Consider the following 17,744-nt stretch of genomic DNA (forward strand, 5'->3'; position numbering starts at 1 on the left):
GCTCGCACCTGAAGAAGGCTTCACGGTCGAAATGTTTTTTCTTTCTCCCTTTTTTTCAGCGCGGAATCAACCCATTACTTGTTCCTTTGCAGCCTACGCATGCTGACGCAGCTCCCGAACCTGAACTGTGTTAAAAGAAGTTATGTTTAGCAAATAAGGAATTAGGAAGATGTGTGTGTGATTCTGGACCACTGCCAATTTTGTAAGCACAGGGAAGCGCGATCGATAACAAAACAATTTCAGGCCTGCTCTAGTTGAAGTACTTTGAGGAAAAATACACCGAGCACCTCCGTTTCGCTCCCACGCGTGTGAAATAAAAACTTTTTAACTTCCGAGACGGACTCCTGACTCTTTTAAGGGGAAGGGGGAAGAGCTTCTCCAGCAGCGGGCTTGACCAGCCTGGCTCACCGCAGTGTGTGCCTGCTGCCTGTCGTCGACCAGAGGGCCAACAGCCGCCTGTCCCGTTTTTATCTCCGCAGACACCTCGGGCGTGGTGTTCGACACCCACTCCAAGATGGTCATGTCGCAGGGCGGCACTTTTGAGAAGATGAAGGAGAAGGTAAGGGGGGGGGGGGTGGTACCGGTGTGCGAAGGGCAGCGCAGGACACTCCAGGGTTAGGGGCACTGCCTCTGCAGGCCTCGGCAAGGCACCATAGCGGGCTTTCCAGCAGTGTAAAAATCACTTTTTTTTTTTAGTCAGTAGTCGAGTAGACAAAAGTGTTGTGGTCAGAAGATATTAATGGTCACCCCTAATGCAGGTGCCAGCTTTGTTTTCACATTCCACCGTGCTGAAGAGTTCTGTCCCACAGGTCTTCAAAATCTTAATTCCTGGTACCGATATTTAGTCACATGGCATTATGGGACACAGAACTGCTGGCAGTCGCTGGATCTGAGTTTCAGGTCAGTTTTCTTGTGTTGAACTGCCTTTCAATACACAGATAAAGATTATTTTATCTGGGGGGGGGATTAAAATATTAATTTATCCAGTTCCCCCTGTAGTCCCACTCCCGGTAAAGTAATATCCTGTAGTCTCCTTGTCCTTTCACTTCTGTTGAAGTGAAACTGAAAGGCACTGTTCACATGGAGGGAACGCCCTTGCAGCCGGAGCGCTCGAGAGCCGTCCCGGCGAGACGCGAGCTGCCAAGTGCTGAACTGGTTTTGGAACAGGAGTCGGCACTCCTGCTGTGACGCACTGAGCTCTCGGAGAATTGGGCGCTGCAGCCACGAGCCACGCGATTGACGCCGCTCAACCGATCTGCATTTTTTTGCAACTGTTTTGTACATTTGCACTCCTCGCCCCCGCCACCCAGAGCGGAGTCACGCCCGTACCGGCGGCAGTCTCTTCCAGGACCCCGGGGTGGGGTCGCCCCGCCCGCGGCTGGTCTTCGGGAGACCGGGCGAGGCGTGCACCCAGGCTCACGTGCACCCCTCTGCCTTTCAGATCAACGCCGTGCGGGCCGTCGTCCCCAACAAGAGCAATAACGAGATCGTCCTGGTGCTGCAGCACTTCGAGAACTCGGTGGACCGCACGGTGCAGGCCTTCGTGGAAGGTAACCCGCCTCTCTGCCCCTCTCGTCTGCGGGGTGGCGTGGGACTTTGCCGGCTTGCCAGGCAGGAGAGACCCGAGCGTACGGATAACGTTAAAGGCCGAATGAATAACCCTCCACCCGTTTTCAAACTGCCGCATGCGATGCGGGGTCGTGGGGGAGCCGGAGCCTATCCCAGCAAGCAGCGGTGCACGCCAGGGTACACCCTAGACGGGACGCCACACGCACACGGCGGGGCCAGTTGTCCCAGAATTCAGTTAACCTACCAGCTTGTCTTTGGACAACCGGAGCACCCAAATGCAGGGAGAACATGTTAACTCCCCACCGATAGCACCCCAGGAATTGAAGCCAGGGCCCCAGTTTTGCGATCCAGCCATGCTGACCCCTGTGCCACCTTGCCATCTCAAAGAACGATTTCGGGGGAAATTTAAATGTATTACTGCGTGCCCGTTTTTAGTTTTAAAACAACATATATGCCAAGTCCCAGTTTTGATGGGTTTCTGGATATGCACCTGTGCTGTGTCCGTCTCGAGAGGCACCCGGGCCTGTAGCCAGCGCGAGGCGTCGGCAGAGCAGACGTGACACCCAGGGTTCTGCCGGTACCTCTGTAGCGGGCCGTCTGCCCGAGGTCCTCGACTTCATAGTGGAATTACAGGTGCAGAAATCCTTGGTGATTTCAGGTGGATCACGACGTGCGGAGGCAGTGCAGGATATGGAGAATTTGCTTTGTTTTCCTGGGAGGTCCACTTCACCTAATCAGATCAGCACCATTGCTGTTGGCCTGGTCCGTAATTTCCATGTACTTTTACCTAGATTTTTGTGGCTGTGGAAGTAATATTGCTTTTGGGTCCCTCGGGGTTCTCCCAAAGAATGTGCAGGACAGCTGAGCCCCGGTTGCCGCTGGCTGAGGGGGGCACAAGCCGAGGCAGCCCTGTTTTGTAGTGTCAGAAATGGCATGAAAGCACAGGGCTCTTTTCTTGCTCCTCCCTTCTGGTCTCCCTGCAAAAGCGTTAAGGTAGCTGTTGAGCCCTGGCTTGGCACAGTCGGCACGGGCTTCCCGAGCTCTCGCCTCTGGTGCTGGAAGCACTCCTGGACTCGGAGCAGCTTTCAGCCCTGCGTGCTGCAGCACACGTTACCTGAGGCCTCTTTAACCAGCGGGCGGCTCTGACCTCTCCGGGCGTAGTTCTGATCCGCAGCTCCCTGGAACGGTGCGCGGTGGAATTCGCACACTGCTGTTCCTTGTGGCCTGGGGCTATGTTGATTTAAAAAATGTAAAACCGTGCGTCGTAGTTATTTGGGGAACGGGGAAATCGGAGCCCTGCGCTGTTGCGATGCCTCTGTGATGACCTCATACGCGGGCGGTATCGCTCTTGGAAGTGAAGACGGAGCACGCCACACACAGCGCTTGGAAGCACCATCAGAACCTTGGCGTTTTTGCTAGATGAAGTTCAGGTTCCGACCAGCCCTTGTAGTGCGGTCTATTTAAATGACCTTTTCAATGCTCCACCTCTGACAAGAGGCATTTTTGAAGCTGTCTCCAGGGGCGGGGAGATGTGGCTCTTCCTCTCCGCCTGCGTCAAGGCCAGGAATCGGAGTGGCAGCTGACAGACGTCATCGCGGGTGCCTCTGTGTCAGACGAGCGCGGGAAGTGGAGGCATGTGTAAACAAGGCTCCTTGACAGCATTGGTGACTCAGCTACTTACCCGTCATTGCCAGAGGTCACACTGGGTCTTCGGTAGGGCTGCAACAAATGAACATTTTGATCATAGATTATTCAGGCAGATATTACACCGATTTCATTGGCTTAGCTGCAACTTATGGGTTGTCAATGAGAGAGGCTGTGACAATGTTTGGCATTGTTCAGCAGCATTATACCTTTATTCCATAAAATAATGAGAAATGCAAAATTTTGAAAAAGTATCAACTTAACATTAACATCTTCTTACTGCACTGTCTTTCACTCTTAATTTTTTTTAACTCTTAAAGTTTTTTTGTGCAAAAATAAAATTCAAGATTGTTCAGAGTTAAATATAAAAAAAATAAAACCGGATTCAAATAAGTCACTTGAAATCCGACTGTGAACTGGAACAGCAGCAAGTAAATGTTTCGATGGACTGTAGGATTTGCGAATCTGAGCCGCGGTGATGAACACTGATCAATAATAAACATGTAGATGATCTCTCTCTCGGCTGCAGTATCATTTAACTGGGTAAACACTAGTCTATTCTGATCGTGTTTTTATTTCACGAGATGAGCTTCTGTATACATAACGGTAGTTCACAAGACGAGCTATGAACAGGTGTACAGGACAAGCTATTTGTTTTTAGGCTGAGCACTTTGACGTAACCCAATCCGTGTAACACTACGACAGGGTGAGCTGCTGGTTGTTATTCACAGATTCATATCCGATAGGATGACCAGCTTTATCTCTCTTCTTGTGCAGTTCTTTGAAGAGACTCCTATCCTCATGGTGAGGGTTCAGCAAACCGAAAATATGCAGCAGTAGCATTGAACTGCAATTCTGCTAACTTGAGGCTAACGGACAAACCAGTGTGTGTAGTATTTCGCCATTGCTAAATCCTTCTAATTATTCAGAACGCTATTCTCATGACTTGTATAATTTGACAGGATACGGTGATCTTCAGGGATGTTGGTAAGGGTAGCAGGACTGGGTAGCTCAGTTTGTCGGAATACCACCCACGCCACGAACGCCATGCATTTGTAAATTAAATACAACTCCACACCTAGTTGCTTAGTAATGAAAAGTTTGCGATTTGAGTTTGCCAGTAGTAACCCTTTTGCACAAATGTTGATTGCTAACCAGGCTATCGGTTTTCTATTCTGCGGTTACCCCAGTTCTGTGACTAACCTGGTGTGTTCTCGTCCACACCTGGATGTTTCCTTTCCGGATGCTCAAGCATGCATGTCATGGAATGCTAAATCAACCGTGCATATTCTGCAGGCTACTGTTTATTCTTGTTTTAAGAAAATGTTCCCGCCCTTTGCTTCTTTTGGAACTTTCCGCCATTTTTTCTTCAGCCCGTTCTCTAGTCACGACGCTGTAGCAGCATTGCCGTCCTCTTCAGGTCACGTCATTAACTCGCTGGAGGTGGGAGGCCCGTTTGAAAATGTAAACGAAACATCAACAATGGAAATATTTGTTGACAAAATTGACTAGGGCTGAAACAATTATTCCTCGGTCTTTTGCACTAAAATATATTGTGAAAGTACAGTGTTTGAGTTTATACTACACCTTCCCTGCGTGATGGGTGTTTAATCTTGGTGTGTGGCTCACAACAGGAGGGGGGAAGAGCTGCAGTCCTCTGTCGGGACTCGCGGAGGCGCTGTGCGGACAGGCCGAGAGGGGGCGTGATGGGGGTTTTGAAATATTGAAAGCGGAAAGTGTAGTGGTTTCCAGTCCCGTTTGTTGAGCAGAGCTCGGCGCCCTCACTGGAGGCTTGCTTGAGAGCCGGTGCTCGTCACCAGTAGAAGGGTCCCTGGCTCGGCTGTGCTGGAAGGAGGTGAGGGGATAAAGAGGGGAGTGCTTTCTCACTGTGAGCCCATTTCCTGTCCTGCCAACGTGCTCAAAGCCCAAAGCGGTGTCCGCGCTCCGAACTTGAAATGGCCCTTCAGTCAGGGTTCAGATACACTTTTCATTTCGAGTGACGTGTGGGATGTTTCAGGTTTCTTTTTTTTTTTTTAGATGGTCTTAACCATGCTTAGATGTGATAATTAAAGGTTGCAGTTCTTGCGTTTGTTGCAGTGTTGAGCTCCGGTAGCCAGACTTGAGGGATGTGTGGATTTCCTTTTGAATATTTCATGCGTGCTTTTTTTTTGTTTCGCTCTTTCCTTCAGGCTATGCTGTGGAAATCCTGAAGGAATGGAATGTCACTGGGAAAAAGAAGGTAAATGCCTTAAAACGGGATTTGGCAGGATCAACTGATTTTTCACTTGGGGGAAGGGGGTTGGGCTCCGAGACAATTCTGCCCCAAAGATGGGGTGCAGCTATCCTCATCCGTCCCCTGTAATTCACCTACTGTGCATTTTGCTCGCCCCGTCTTGAGCAGCGGACGGCCGAGCACCCACACCTGTTCTGAGAAGGGGGGTGGAGGCACCCATGAGTGCTCAGACGGTAGTCACGTGACAGTACAGCATGCCAGCTGACACTAGTGTGGGGGAGGAGACCTGCACTAATGACTGCTTGTTTGGGGGGTCCAAGCCTCCAGTCCTCTCTCCAAGGGCACGAGCAAGCCCACTGACGCCAACCAGCTCTGCTCTTCTGCCTCTGACATGTGCAAAGGATCTGTGAATTAATACGCAGCCTCCTATAATGAGAGCGTTTTACAGGTGTCCTTGCGCAACAGTGCGTCAATAAAGCTCCAGCAGCTGCACCAGATCTGTATCCAGGTCTTGGCAGAGAACGTGCAGGACTCACTTAGTCCTCCCCTCTGCACTGATGTCAGGCCGAGGCCTCTGACAGTCCTGCACACACTACAGATTGCTGTCAGCTGGAATTAGGAAAAGACTGTAGGACAGCCCCTCACTCAAGCCTTGTTTGGCTTCTGTTCACTGTCCCGATGAAGAACAATACAATGGCTCTTATATCGCAGAGGAAATTCAATTTAGGAACATTTAGCTAAGAAAACAAGAGGAGATGCTTCTTATTCTTATCCAGCGGTTCAGACTCCTGGTCCTCTCCTCCTCTGTCCCATCTGGATATTGTTTCCAACTCAAAAATTATTAACTTTTCTTTATAGTCGTCCCTGGTTTCAGCAGTGCTGCTGGCAAGACCTTCAGCAAACAGAGCTCTGGTCAGTCTGTCCCCAGCTTGTTTAACGAGCTGCTGCTGTTTTATACCCCCTCTAAACAACCCGCAATAGGTAACCGATTAATAGTGCGCAGTCCTCTGGACATTCTCTGCTCGGACATTTCCCTGATCGGGATGAAGTCTGCTTGGGCTCGAACTCCAGAATTCCTCCCCTGAATGAGGACTTTTCTGAAAGCCAGCACTACTTTTGTCTCACCGGAAGCTGAGAAGGGTGAAGCCCTTTGTGCAGATGGGTCAGCTGAGGGTTTAGTTCTCCGGGGGAGTTCAGAGCTCACACAACAGGAATTGGGACCAGCCAAGGAATCTGTAACCACGCACTGAGGTTCACCCGAGGAGCAGGAGGCGTCTTGGAATTCTGAGCCTTTCTGTCCGTTTCAGCCCAAGAAGAAGAAAAAACCCAAGCCCCAGGCCGAGAGCAGCGCCGGGCCCGGGCTGGGGGACCCCTCGCAGCCCCCCGACACGCCCACCGACAAAGACGGGCTGAACGGCTTCCACGCCAACGGCTCGGCGCTGGACGGCGACTCGGCGGACTCCCTGAGCGAGCAGATGGACTCGGTCTCGCTGGACACGGCCGAGCTGGACTCGGAACCGGCTACCCCGGACCTCTCCGACACTACAGGTGAGGCGGCGTTCCTGTCTGACCCGTCGGGTCACGGGCCGGCGAGATCCACCCGCCCAGTAGACTAAAGCCAGCTGCCGGGAGACGCAGTAGGTCAAGAGCAGTTGGGAGCTGATTTCCGATTTGCTGCTATGCAGCTTGATGACTGGGTTCGAGGCTCCAAGCGAATCCTGATATTTGCTTGCCGCTGTAAGTGGAAGAATCCCCAGGGAGAAGTTCTAGCTTCCTGCGAGCTGAGGCCGTTTGAACTCGGACGGCAGGCGGGGTGGATCGCGAGTCGTGCGATGAGGAGGGAGTGGTGGGGGTTCCTCTCGAAGTCCGGTGCTGCGGAGGAGTGGTCCACGCCGCTTCCCTCGGGAGACGGTGGCAGACCGGTCTGCCTCTGCTGTTCCCAGGGGATCCCCACTGGATCGTCATCGAGAGGGTTGTGAAATCCTTGGTGCTGTTTCCGGGGCAGCTTTTGGGGTTGGTCAGCCCGCCAGGCAGAGAACTTGTCTATCCAGATTCAGGCAAAAAAAGCAGCTGTCTGCTTTCTAGTTGTCAGGGTAACTTGAAGTTTGTGTTTTTTTGGCTGGTGGAGGAAGAGAGATCTTGACCAGCCCTCCTGGCCCTGGGGGGTCCAGTTCCCACACGGTTCTCCTTCTCGATGTGTCGGAGTAGCAGAGTTGAGCCTCCTTGCAGCTGGTGTTCACTGTTTGCAATACTGAACGTTACTGCATGTACGCCTTCAGTGGGAGATTGCTGGAAAAGGCCTGTTGGGGGTTCAGAAACAAAAGCCAGGCAGTTACAAATTGCCATAAAAGCCCTGTAATAATGAATTAGCAATTAGAACACAACTCTAAACCTTGACTCCTTCTCCAAAGCAGCAGAGCAAGCAGCGAGTCCTCCTTGTCTGGGTATCTGCAGGACTGTCACGCTGGCTCGCCCCCACTTCCTTCCTGTACTTCTCTCTCCAACACGACTGCTGTACCCAGTTTCTGGCTCTGCAGTTCTGCCGATTGACCGAGCATCTAGCTCCCCGTTTTTCACGGCTCCTACAGGGTCACGGATAGGGGCGAGGGGCTCCCCGTGAGCTTTTATCTCCTCTTACCGCTGGGTCGTTGCGAGGTCAGGTGAGCCCTTTCTGTGCCTCACCAGGACTGAACGGCTCTCCCGCAGGGACGGAAGTGGATGATGGCAAGGCCAGAGCCGATGCCCACGTGCCCCGGGCGCACCATCTCCCCAGAGGCCCGGCTGGCAAGCCCCGGTCCCGGCCCGGCTCCCAGCCGTCGTCGGCACTCTCGCTGGCGCTGCCGGAGGACGGCCAGCACCCCTCGGCCACCAGCAAGCGGATCGGTAAGTGAGCCGCCGCCTGCTGGCCCATCTTTCCGACAGCTGCTTCTCCGTGGCCGCGGGGTCCAGGCCACGTCGCGGGTAGCGAGGAAACTGCCAGCGCAGCGCAGCGGAAACTGCACGAGTCAGACTGGCCCAGGCTGCATTCGCTGAATTGGTCGGTGTGTCTTCTGTTACTGGCTCAGAGTGCGAGGCGCTAGGGGGATCAGGCAGGAGGAAGCAATGAGGAGAGCTGAACTGCCCTGCCCACATGGGTCACTTTTAGTTCTGAGCTTAACGGATATCTCTGCTCCTCCTTCCTGAGCGTCGAGGCCTGCCACAGGTCACGCGGCGTTCAGCACCAGTCCCCTGCAGGCTGCTGGTCGGCCTGCTTTCGGCAAGAGAAGCAGAAAAGCAGTGGCGTCCGCTAACAGGAAGTGAAAGGTGTACGGTATATAAACTGCTTCATTAACACCGAGTAGCTTTGTCTCTCGGTACCTCGGTTTGCGTTGAGCAAGTTCTCGGCGTCACTGGATGTATCATGAGTCAGTGTTTATTGTGGCGTGCCACAGTCCAAAGAGAAAAAGTAAACAAATGGAATAAGCAAATGAATTCAAAGTCGGGGAAAGTTTTGAGTCCTGTTCTCCCTCCTCCTCCCCCCTTCAGCTTTCTCTAGCACGGGAGGATTATGCCATAAATGAGTGACTATATGGTAATTCCCTGCCCACCCCAATAAAGCAATGAGAAACGTAGGGGAATAATTAACCTGGGAAAAGATCCCTTCCCTAAGAAACTCGGGGTGTGTTTCTGGATATGGTCAAGTCCTGTGCCCGGCCATACCAATGCTCCTGCTGGCTTGATGGAGCAGTGAAATACTGTCTCTTCCATGTCATTATGTTCTGAGCAGCTGACTGAGAGTGTTGGGCTAATCTAGCTCCAGTGCTCGCCTGTAGCTCTCGGAGCGATGGAGGCCATGGGTGAGGGCTTGGTCCTGGACCTACAATCCTCTGTGCACAGGAGAGCACACACCTGCTCTTCATCTTTCTCCTGATTCAGATGCCCTGAGCTCCTAGATTCAAGATCAGCTCCTTTTAGCTTTCGATTGTAATCCCCAGAACGTACCTGGTCCCTCTCATCAGGCCTGATGAGAATCAAAATTCTGAAAAACGATGAAAGCTGAAGTAATCAAAAGGTTCGCTTTTGCCAGAATCCTAAATGAAAACACAGGACTGGTGTTCTGTCCCTGCTTTAGATACTGTGCTTTTATTGGCTGTTAATTAGCAATAAGGAGACAGGATTCCCTGCCGCTAATCCGTGCGTTTTCTCCCGTGTCCCTCAGCGTCCAACATAGACAAGTCTGTCAAGGACCTGCAGCGCTGCACAGCCTCACTCACACGATACAGAGTGGTGGTCAAGGAGGAGATGGACTCCTCTATCAAGAAAATGAAGCAGACCTTCGCAGAGCTCCAGAGCTGGTCAGTGTGCCGTGCCAGCCCCTGTACTGCCACAGAGCACGGTTTTTAAAGGCTCTCTTGTTGGTAGGCCCCTGTGACTCATCGAGCAGGCCAGCAGGATCTTGTGAGGATTTTATTTGGCTCAGGTTTTTAATCACTTGATTGATCCAATTTCCTTTAACTGGAGTTAAAGGAAATCCTTCCTGTTTTTATTGCCTTGGGGAAACGAGCATGTACCGATGGAATTAAAATGTCTGTGTTGATTCCTCTCCTATTGTGAGCCAAGTAAATCCTGACCCTCCTAAAATCGGTCTTCAGTGTCCCTTATTTGTAATGGGGACTAAATCGGAAGCAATTAAGTCCTGAAATCTCCATTCTTCATACTGTTTAATTCATCTGCCATGTTTAAATATTCCCTACTGATTTAAGAGTTGCTAATTCTGCTCACCCTCGGCACCCTTCCACAAGCATGTGGGAGCTGTTGACTGCGCTGTCGTGTTCCGCATCTCTTCACATTGCGAGTCCACAGTGCAAACGGCAGACCTGCTGGCCACTTGGGCACACTCACACTGCATGCCAGGGAGGTCCCTGGGCATGCCTTCCAATTGCCAGCCCAAGGGCACCTGTGGACAACAGAGTCCAGCCTGCACTCTGAGGGTCGGATTTAAAGCCGTGTGACTTTCAGAGTCCAGTCTCTAGCTTGAGATAATGCCAGTGTCCCAGTGGGCATTCCTGCTGTTTGAAACGATACGTTGCTGCTCCACGTCGCGTGGTGGGTCTCTGAGGTCTAACAGCGTCTCCTCTGCACCCTGCAGCCTGATGGACCGGGAGGTGGCCCTGTTGGCAGAAATGGACAAGGTCAAAGCAGAAGCCAGTGAGTATGAACCGTTCTGTGACACTGTCCCAGCTGAGTGTCTCCACACTGCGCCCCCTCTCCTAGTTCTGCTGCACGCTTGAAGTCCACCACAAGCCTGGGCTTTTTCAGCTCAAGAACAACGATTTCTTCTTGCTCATTCTTTCCCCTGACATTTGCGGTTGGAGGAGCGTTTGATTAGTCAAGGTTTAGTTGCATCTGTGATTGTTTCGGAGATGTTAGCCCACGTAGTAATTTTACAGGATATCTCCTTAAACTAAAATGCACCACTTCAGAAATGTCTTAAAACCCTTTTGACCTTATAAACTTTTATCTAAACACTTAAATTCAGCCTCTGGCTTTCCCTTAACTGCGGTGCAGAGTTACATTTTGATTCAGAGAACTAGATTTCAGCCCAAGAAATGCCGAAGTTCTCTTCGTTTCCTCACTGTGTTATACACATGATATATGACCCTCCTCTGCCGAAATCTCTCGTGTGGCTGAGAGACTATGCCACTTCAGACATCCGTGGAATACGTCGGTCTAGCAAACGCCTTTGCAGGTCTGGTGAACACGGGTTCTGAAGTGTGGTCTGCTTTCATCAATGCTGGCTGAGGGTCGTTCTGTCTTCTGCGCTGTGTCCAAGCTGTTCTGTTGTCCTTGATTTCAGACATGACCTAAAACGGGCAGAATAGTTACGAAAACGGCTCTTACTGGAAGCCAGCCTGCTGACCTTGGAGAATAGGCCTCGTTTTATATGGATGCACAAGACCTTGGGGAAAATCTTTGTTCCAAATAGATTATCCTGGGATGAATGAAGTGCTGCTGTTGTGCTCTGGGTTTCTCCCTGGTGCCTGGCCTGTTCTGTGGCGGGTGTGTCCGAGAGGATGGTGCTTGTCTCAGGTGTCAGGGCTGTGAATGAGCTCTTTGTGCACAGAGGCAGCACACTATTCCCCGAGAGTCAAGAGCCAAGCATTCCTCTGGCCAGGCCGGGCACACCTACCCTCCCCCTCTCCGTCTGGATGAGAAATCTCTTTATTTCCTTAGACATGCTGCTTTGTCCTGACCTGGAATGATTTCGGCTTTAGTCTGCGTTCATTTCTTCTAACTGCTCCAGTGTGGGTCATTCATTTACTCAACTGGTAGATTAGAATGTCTTCCCGATTTTTAAATGCCCCTCACCCACCTCGGTGCTCTTTTCTGAACTTTAGCTTTAAAGAAATGCCATCATCTCGGAGAGCAAAGCATTAAGCAGAATTGTTTTTTCGTCCTGCTTGAAAGTCTCAAGCTCTTACTCTGATTTACCATTCCAGTGATGTAAATGCTTTCATCATTATTTGATCTGTAGTAGTTTGCAGTTTAGAGATGTTGTGCATGTTTGGACATCATTTGCTTTAATTCTTTAACATCTGTTGATGCACAAGGTTTCCACATCTAGTGAGAAGGTTAGTTATTTATGGAGTAAGCTCATTAAGCTGCTTCTTGCCTGGCTGGTCAGTTTGTTCCCACTATGCACAGCCCTCAATGTGAGGACTTAACTTCCTGCACGCAGCTGCTCTCCACTGCGGTCCTTGACGCAGTTCTGGGCTGACTTCCAGTGCCATCAGGATTGGAAACCCTTGGAGAATCTCTGTTCAAGATCGAGCTGCGTTTTGGTCCAGGAGTCGCCCTGGTGGTCCCTGCAGTGGGAGTGCGGTGGTTTTCCTGACGGGGGGGCGCTCTGTGTTGCAGTGGCGATCCTGGATGGCAGGCAGAAGAAAGCCGAGATGCTGAGGCGGCTGACGGACCAGGCGGGCTCCATGTCCGAGGAGCAGCTGAGCGAGCTGCGTGCCGACATCAAGGTGAGTGTGGCTGCATGCCCTCTGCCCCTGGGCAGGTTGGCAACAGTGTGTGAGAGTGAGTGTGGACATTCCACCCCTTTCCCAATTCTGCAGATCTTCCGGCAATCGTTTGCTTTTGCAGAGAGCTTGGTGGCATAAAAGAGAGTGAGATTGAAAATAGGTTTCGTTGATCTTTTGCGGATTCTGCTCTCCGTGGTGGAGGTGTACGTACAAGACTATCTGCTCTGATAAGTGTTGGAGGGACGCAGACTCGAGGATGGTCTTCGGTGTGAGATCCAGCAAGATGTGATTCTGAGCAAACGCAGAGAGCTACAGATACCTTAGATGGGCACTGCTCCAGCCTCCAGTGTACAAGAACAGGCCTTGTGACGAGAGACAAGCTTGCTAAGAGATTAGAGCAGGAGGTGAAGGCAGAAATTGGAGTCTGGAAATCCAGAGCTGTCACTGGAGATAACGCCACCCCAACCCTTTCCCCCGCAGCACTTTGTGAGCGAGCGCAAGTACGATGAAGACCTGGGCCGCGCGTTGAAGTTCACCTACGAGCTGGAGCCGGCCAAGAAGAACATCATGTCCTTCGGATCAGGTACGCCCCCTGCAGGCTGGGCTCTTGGGGTTCTTGTTGCCTTTTCTCCCAATCTTCTCCCTTCTTTTGGAATTACTTTTTGGGGCAGATACCTTGGGGGAGGAGCTAAAGTTGTATCTAAATGCATGAGGCTCCTGTGTGATGCCACACCATGGCTGGAGCCCGAGTTGATCTGGGACAGCCCAGTCAGTGGTTCTCTCCTTCAGAAACGCCACTTGTATTTTCTTAATTACATCTGTTTCCTCTCAATTTCTGTTCTTTATCTGGAAACCTGGTTACCCAGGGCCCTCACTGCAGCATATGACTAGACAGAGATTTAATTTGTCCATCTTGCAGACTTGGTGTCCTATTAAAATAGTTTGTAGCTGTAACAATACACTGCTTTTACATGAGGTATGATTGCAGACAAGAGAACGCCACACAACCTTTCCTGGCCAGTTGAGGAGTTAATCACATCCAGACGGTTCCTTTGAGAAGCCGGGATATTAGCTTGGAAGACCTTTTTATGCACAGAAGAACCAGAGCATTTGTTTAAAGCAATAGGTCCTCATTGTTGACCTGTCTGGCCGCCGAGTGCGTCGGTGAAAGTCTTCCCCCTCTGCCGTCTGTCTGCAGTGTACCATCCTCAGACGGGGTACTCCAGCCGCTCCCGCTGCAGCTCAGCCTCCTCCTCGCTCACTGGCCCCGGGACCCCTGAGGGACCGCCCCCACCCCTCCCCCAGGCTTCGGGGTACGGCCCCCGAGAGTCCGGGGCTCGCCCCGCTCCGGCCCACAGACAGGTGAGAGCGCTGACCCGGCTGATCCTCCGCACAGACGCCCCCTGCTCTCCGAGTTGAATGTGGACACGGCCAAGCCTTCAGCCTGTCGACTGAGCCCAGCCCTTGGCCTCAAAGGGAAAAGGATCAGGTGGCAGCCTGTAGTCAAAGGATCGATTGTTTCGGCGCTGGGCTGTCATTTCCCTGCTCTGACTGCGTTTCCCCAAGAAGAAAGGAGTTTGTGCTGGGACAGAGAAGTCAGAAAGTAGACTGCAGGTGGAAATTTGGAGTCTGCTCTCCCTCCCTCAACCCTGAGCTGTGGTCCCTCTGGGATGGAGGAGATCAAGATTCAGATTTTTTGGAAGGTAGTCCTACTGGCCACACACAATTTGAGAAATGTAGTAAAATTCCATTCCCATCTTTCTCTATCTGCAGGTATCTCAAGGGTGGGACAAGAAGTGACACTGTATTTATTCGTTGGCAGATCTCAAATTATCCTAATTGAGATCTGCATTCTGCCACACAATTGCAGCTCTTCTGTGAGAAAAGATGAGATTTAATGGAACCTTCCTGCTGTGCTGGTCCATAACAAGGATTCTCCTTTTCCCACAGGGCTATCAAGGCAATCGCAGGCCAGGCCATGGCTACCAGCCTGGAGGACAGCAGCAGTCCAACAGTGCCTCCCACCCAGACCGCAACCCCAACCGGACCAGCCATCGTTACCCCGGCAACCGAGGCCAAGGGGCTGCCCCTCCCACCTCCTCTTCCTCCCTGCCCTCCACCAACGGCTCCGCCCAGTCCCTGCCCCCTCACCAGGACCGGCCCACCCCCAACGGGCTGCCCCAGCGCCCCCCCCGGACACACTGCCCCTGACACGCCCCTCTCCCCGGGACTGGAGGAAAGCACCTCCGCCTGACCAAGTTCCAGAACAACTCCAGTTTACATCCTCCGAGCTGTAGTGTCGCCTTCGGTCCTCCCGCCCCGCCTCCCTCTCCCTGCTCCTCTGCCGCTGCTCCTGCTCCCTCCTGTCAGGAGAGCCGTCACGGTTGTGCCAGTCGCTGCTCTTCACGCGGTCCGGTGCCCTCCCCCCACCTGCTGGCGTTGGGTGGGAACTGGCATGAAGTCACCCAGCATTAGAATCCTTCACTGCAGACTGGCTTTAGCTCTGTGAGTGTTTGTATAGGTGCACATTTGAAAGGCCACCTAATGGGGGGGGGAGGTTTTACATTTTTACTCAAGCTTTGCTTTGCCTTGTCTGTCACTTCCTCTCCCTACATGACCCAGTGGGATGGAGTTTTTTCCCATCAGTCCAGTTAGATGGCCAAGTTGAATTTTTTGCCTCTCACTAAGCTAGTATCTGCAGTGCGCGTCGGTAACCTTTACCTCCCTTATTTATTTTGCTTTTCTACGTCACGGGGCTTTCAAACTCTTTTCCTATAGAACCACCATGCTTGCGTGTTTTGAGTCCTAACCTCTGCCGTTCAGTGACTCTGGTTGTTTGTGCAGGATTGCCACTGGAATTTGGGGGGGCTGCCTGCGGCCCTGCAGGACTGGAGTTTCACCCCCTGTGTCGAAGCTTTGCAAAGCACCTGAATGAATTGAAGGGGGTCTCAGTCGGAGTGCGTCTATGCTGGGAGTCTCCATGTCCTCCACAGGAATGTTCATCTAGACGAGCAGGCACTCGCCATTGCATCGTTCCTGTTTGCCTTGCCTCATCAAGCTTTAGCTAAAATAATTGTTGCCTTTTACGGGCGTGTGCGATCACCCTCGGGAGAGATGTCTGTTTGAGCGCCATGGGCTTTAGGTACACCCTGCAGTCTTCTTGGAAGATGTTCGGCTCTTCAGTTGGAGAGGCATGCATGGGCCAGGTTTCCCGACAAGCAGGCGATGGGGTCACCATGGCCTCCGAAAGCCCGACCGTGAGCTACTGCTTTATTTGGCCGAAAGGCCAACTTGACGAGAACAGTTCTAATCCCAAAACTGAAGTTCCCTGTTCTTGATGGGAGTCAGGGTTTGTGATGAAGATTGGTTTTGTTCTTTGGAAATGCCTGACTGTTCTAGTGTGGGAAAGGTGAATGAAGATAATACCACACTATGTAGAGCATGCTTTTGAAGCAGTGATCCTCTGCAGGACAGGGTGAACTTTACCTCACCATGATTATCCTGTTTACGCTGCTTGGCTTAAAATGCTATCGATTTGTGTTACAGTCTGGTGTTACAAGGTTGAAGAGCAAAGCGTCTGTCACACTGGATGTGGAGCCATCTCAAATATTTGGGGGGGTGGGGGGAGATGATGGGGAAATTGCACAGAAATAGCTTATGTTTAGTAGAGGTCAGTGATCTTTATTTTGAACTTGAACAACTGAATGCAGATATTCAGCTTTTTTAGAATGTAGCAGCAGTGTTAGATTTTATGTTAGAAATGTTAGTTTCAGTTGAATCATTCTACAATTAGTGTGTAGTGTCACAGCGGTAGTTTAGCTGTGCATCTTTAAGGCAGTTGCAAGGATCTGTGTGCATGCATCTGCTATTCAGTTATTCTTAAAGCTAGTTTTGCAGATATGGTTATTTGCCAGTCAGTGTTTCTCTGCATTGTTGCTCATTCTTACATTCTGTAACGGCTGAATTCTTCTTGGCTTGGCACTAGTTAGGATTAACAAAAGTCGGAGTAGGAAATAACTTAGTCATCGTACATCCCTTCTTAGCCTAACATTCAGGAGTCCACTCCATTTATTTGTACCACAGACTTCACGTTAGATTTTTTTTTTTGTCTGCTCTTAAGGGCTCGACCTGTTCTCTGAGGTGCAAGGTGTCATTTTTAATTAGATGCCAAGCTGAGTGCTGTTTTTGAGCTGGATTGATCAGTGATCAGCAAACTGGCCTCATTCTTAAGCAATATATAATGGAAAAATAGGGTAATAAGTACTGCTGAGCCTGTGCGCTTGTGTTTAGGATGCCTTTGCCTTCCAAGAGATGTTTGCACAGTTGCATCCTCACTGCCTCCATCTTTTCTTGGCTCTGCGGCCAGTAGCCTTATCCTTCTTCCCTCGCTGCCTCCGATCTCTCGTCTGTGGCAGAATGTGTACGTCTAGACTGCGAGCTGCTCTGGCAAGTTTGAATCCTTGCTACTTCGCCTTCAATTTTCACAATTCATGCTCATGGCAGGAGTTTTCCCAGCTTTGTTCAATACAGACAGGTTTTGATGAAATGGAAATCACTTGTAAAATCCCTTTTGGCTGAAAGTTAAAACAATCTCCCCATCCCCCCCACTATAAAACTCACTACACTTGAAATTGCTAAAACCATGTAGGAGCTAAATGTGTTTTTTTGGGGGGAGCATTTCAAAACTGCATGATTGGCCACCGATGCAGGATTGGCTAACTGCAGCTCGTTCTCCTACTGGCCTTGCGGATGTGTGTGTGGATGCCCTCGCCCGGGAGGTTCTGAAAGTGTCCTGCTGTACATGCCTCTGGCCTCCTCTACGCCTGCTAGGAATCGGAACCCTTTTCCCTCTTCTCTATGCATCTGAGACAGCTCTAAAAATAGAAGTGCCTTCTGTCATCTCCCTAGATCCTTACATTCCTCCCCCTCATCCCCAAAACTACGGACCAAAGACACCCTCTCTTCCACTATGGCTCCAGCACACCAGCCCTGGACACCATCCGTTCACAGACCAGAGTGGCCATGCTCTCCTCGACTCTTCTCATTACTGTTATCAACTATTAATATTAAAATTGTTAGCAAATGTATTCTGGTGCTTCCCGACTCATCTTTTCTGTACGTGGTGAAAAGCTGTAGAAGACTGGATGCATGATTCAGTTAAAAGGGCGTAGCAGTTTGCTGTTCATCCTGTGTCAGAACAAAGGTTTGTAAGAAAGGGGTTCACAAATCTGTGAGAGAGATAAATATATATATACAGTTGGAAAAAGTTAAAAATAAGTTGACTGCAACCA

At 51.0% G+C, this 17,744-nt stretch overlaps 1 protein-coding gene across 2 annotated transcripts in view; it reads left to right on the forward strand.

The window, feature by feature from the left end:
* Positions 1–17,540, forward strand: part of spats2 (spermatogenesis associated serine rich 2) — a 32,558-nt gene extending 15,018 nt beyond the window's left edge. Inside the window, exons 4-14 of one of the 2 annotated variants that reach the window (XM_069178673.1) lie at positions 480–559; positions 1,442–1,550; positions 5,403–5,452; positions 6,754–6,994; positions 8,132–8,329; positions 9,645–9,780; positions 10,575–10,633; positions 12,344–12,453; positions 12,934–13,036; positions 13,652–13,815; positions 14,404–17,540. In XM_069178673.1, coding sequence (XP_069034774.1) covers positions 480–559; positions 1,442–1,550; positions 5,403–5,452; positions 6,754–6,994; positions 8,132–8,329; positions 9,645–9,780; positions 10,575–10,633; positions 12,344–12,453; positions 12,934–13,036; positions 13,652–13,815; positions 14,404–14,664 — 1,511 coding nt within the window. In that variant the 3' untranslated portion in view covers positions 14,665–17,540. The remainder of the gene's footprint in view (positions 1–479; positions 560–1,441; positions 1,551–5,402; positions 5,453–6,753; positions 6,995–8,131; positions 8,330–9,644; positions 9,781–10,574; positions 10,634–12,343; positions 12,454–12,933; positions 13,037–13,651; positions 13,816–14,403) is intronic. The other variant, XM_069178677.1, reaches the window with a different exon arrangement.
* Positions 17,541–17,744: the final 204 nt, after the last annotated feature.

This window comes from Lepisosteus oculatus, chromosome 1 (genome assembly GCF_040954835.1).
Source record: "Lepisosteus oculatus isolate fLepOcu1 chromosome 1, fLepOcu1.hap2, whole genome shotgun sequence".
NCBI lineage: Eukaryota > Metazoa > Chordata > Actinopteri > Semionotiformes > Lepisosteidae > Lepisosteus > Lepisosteus oculatus.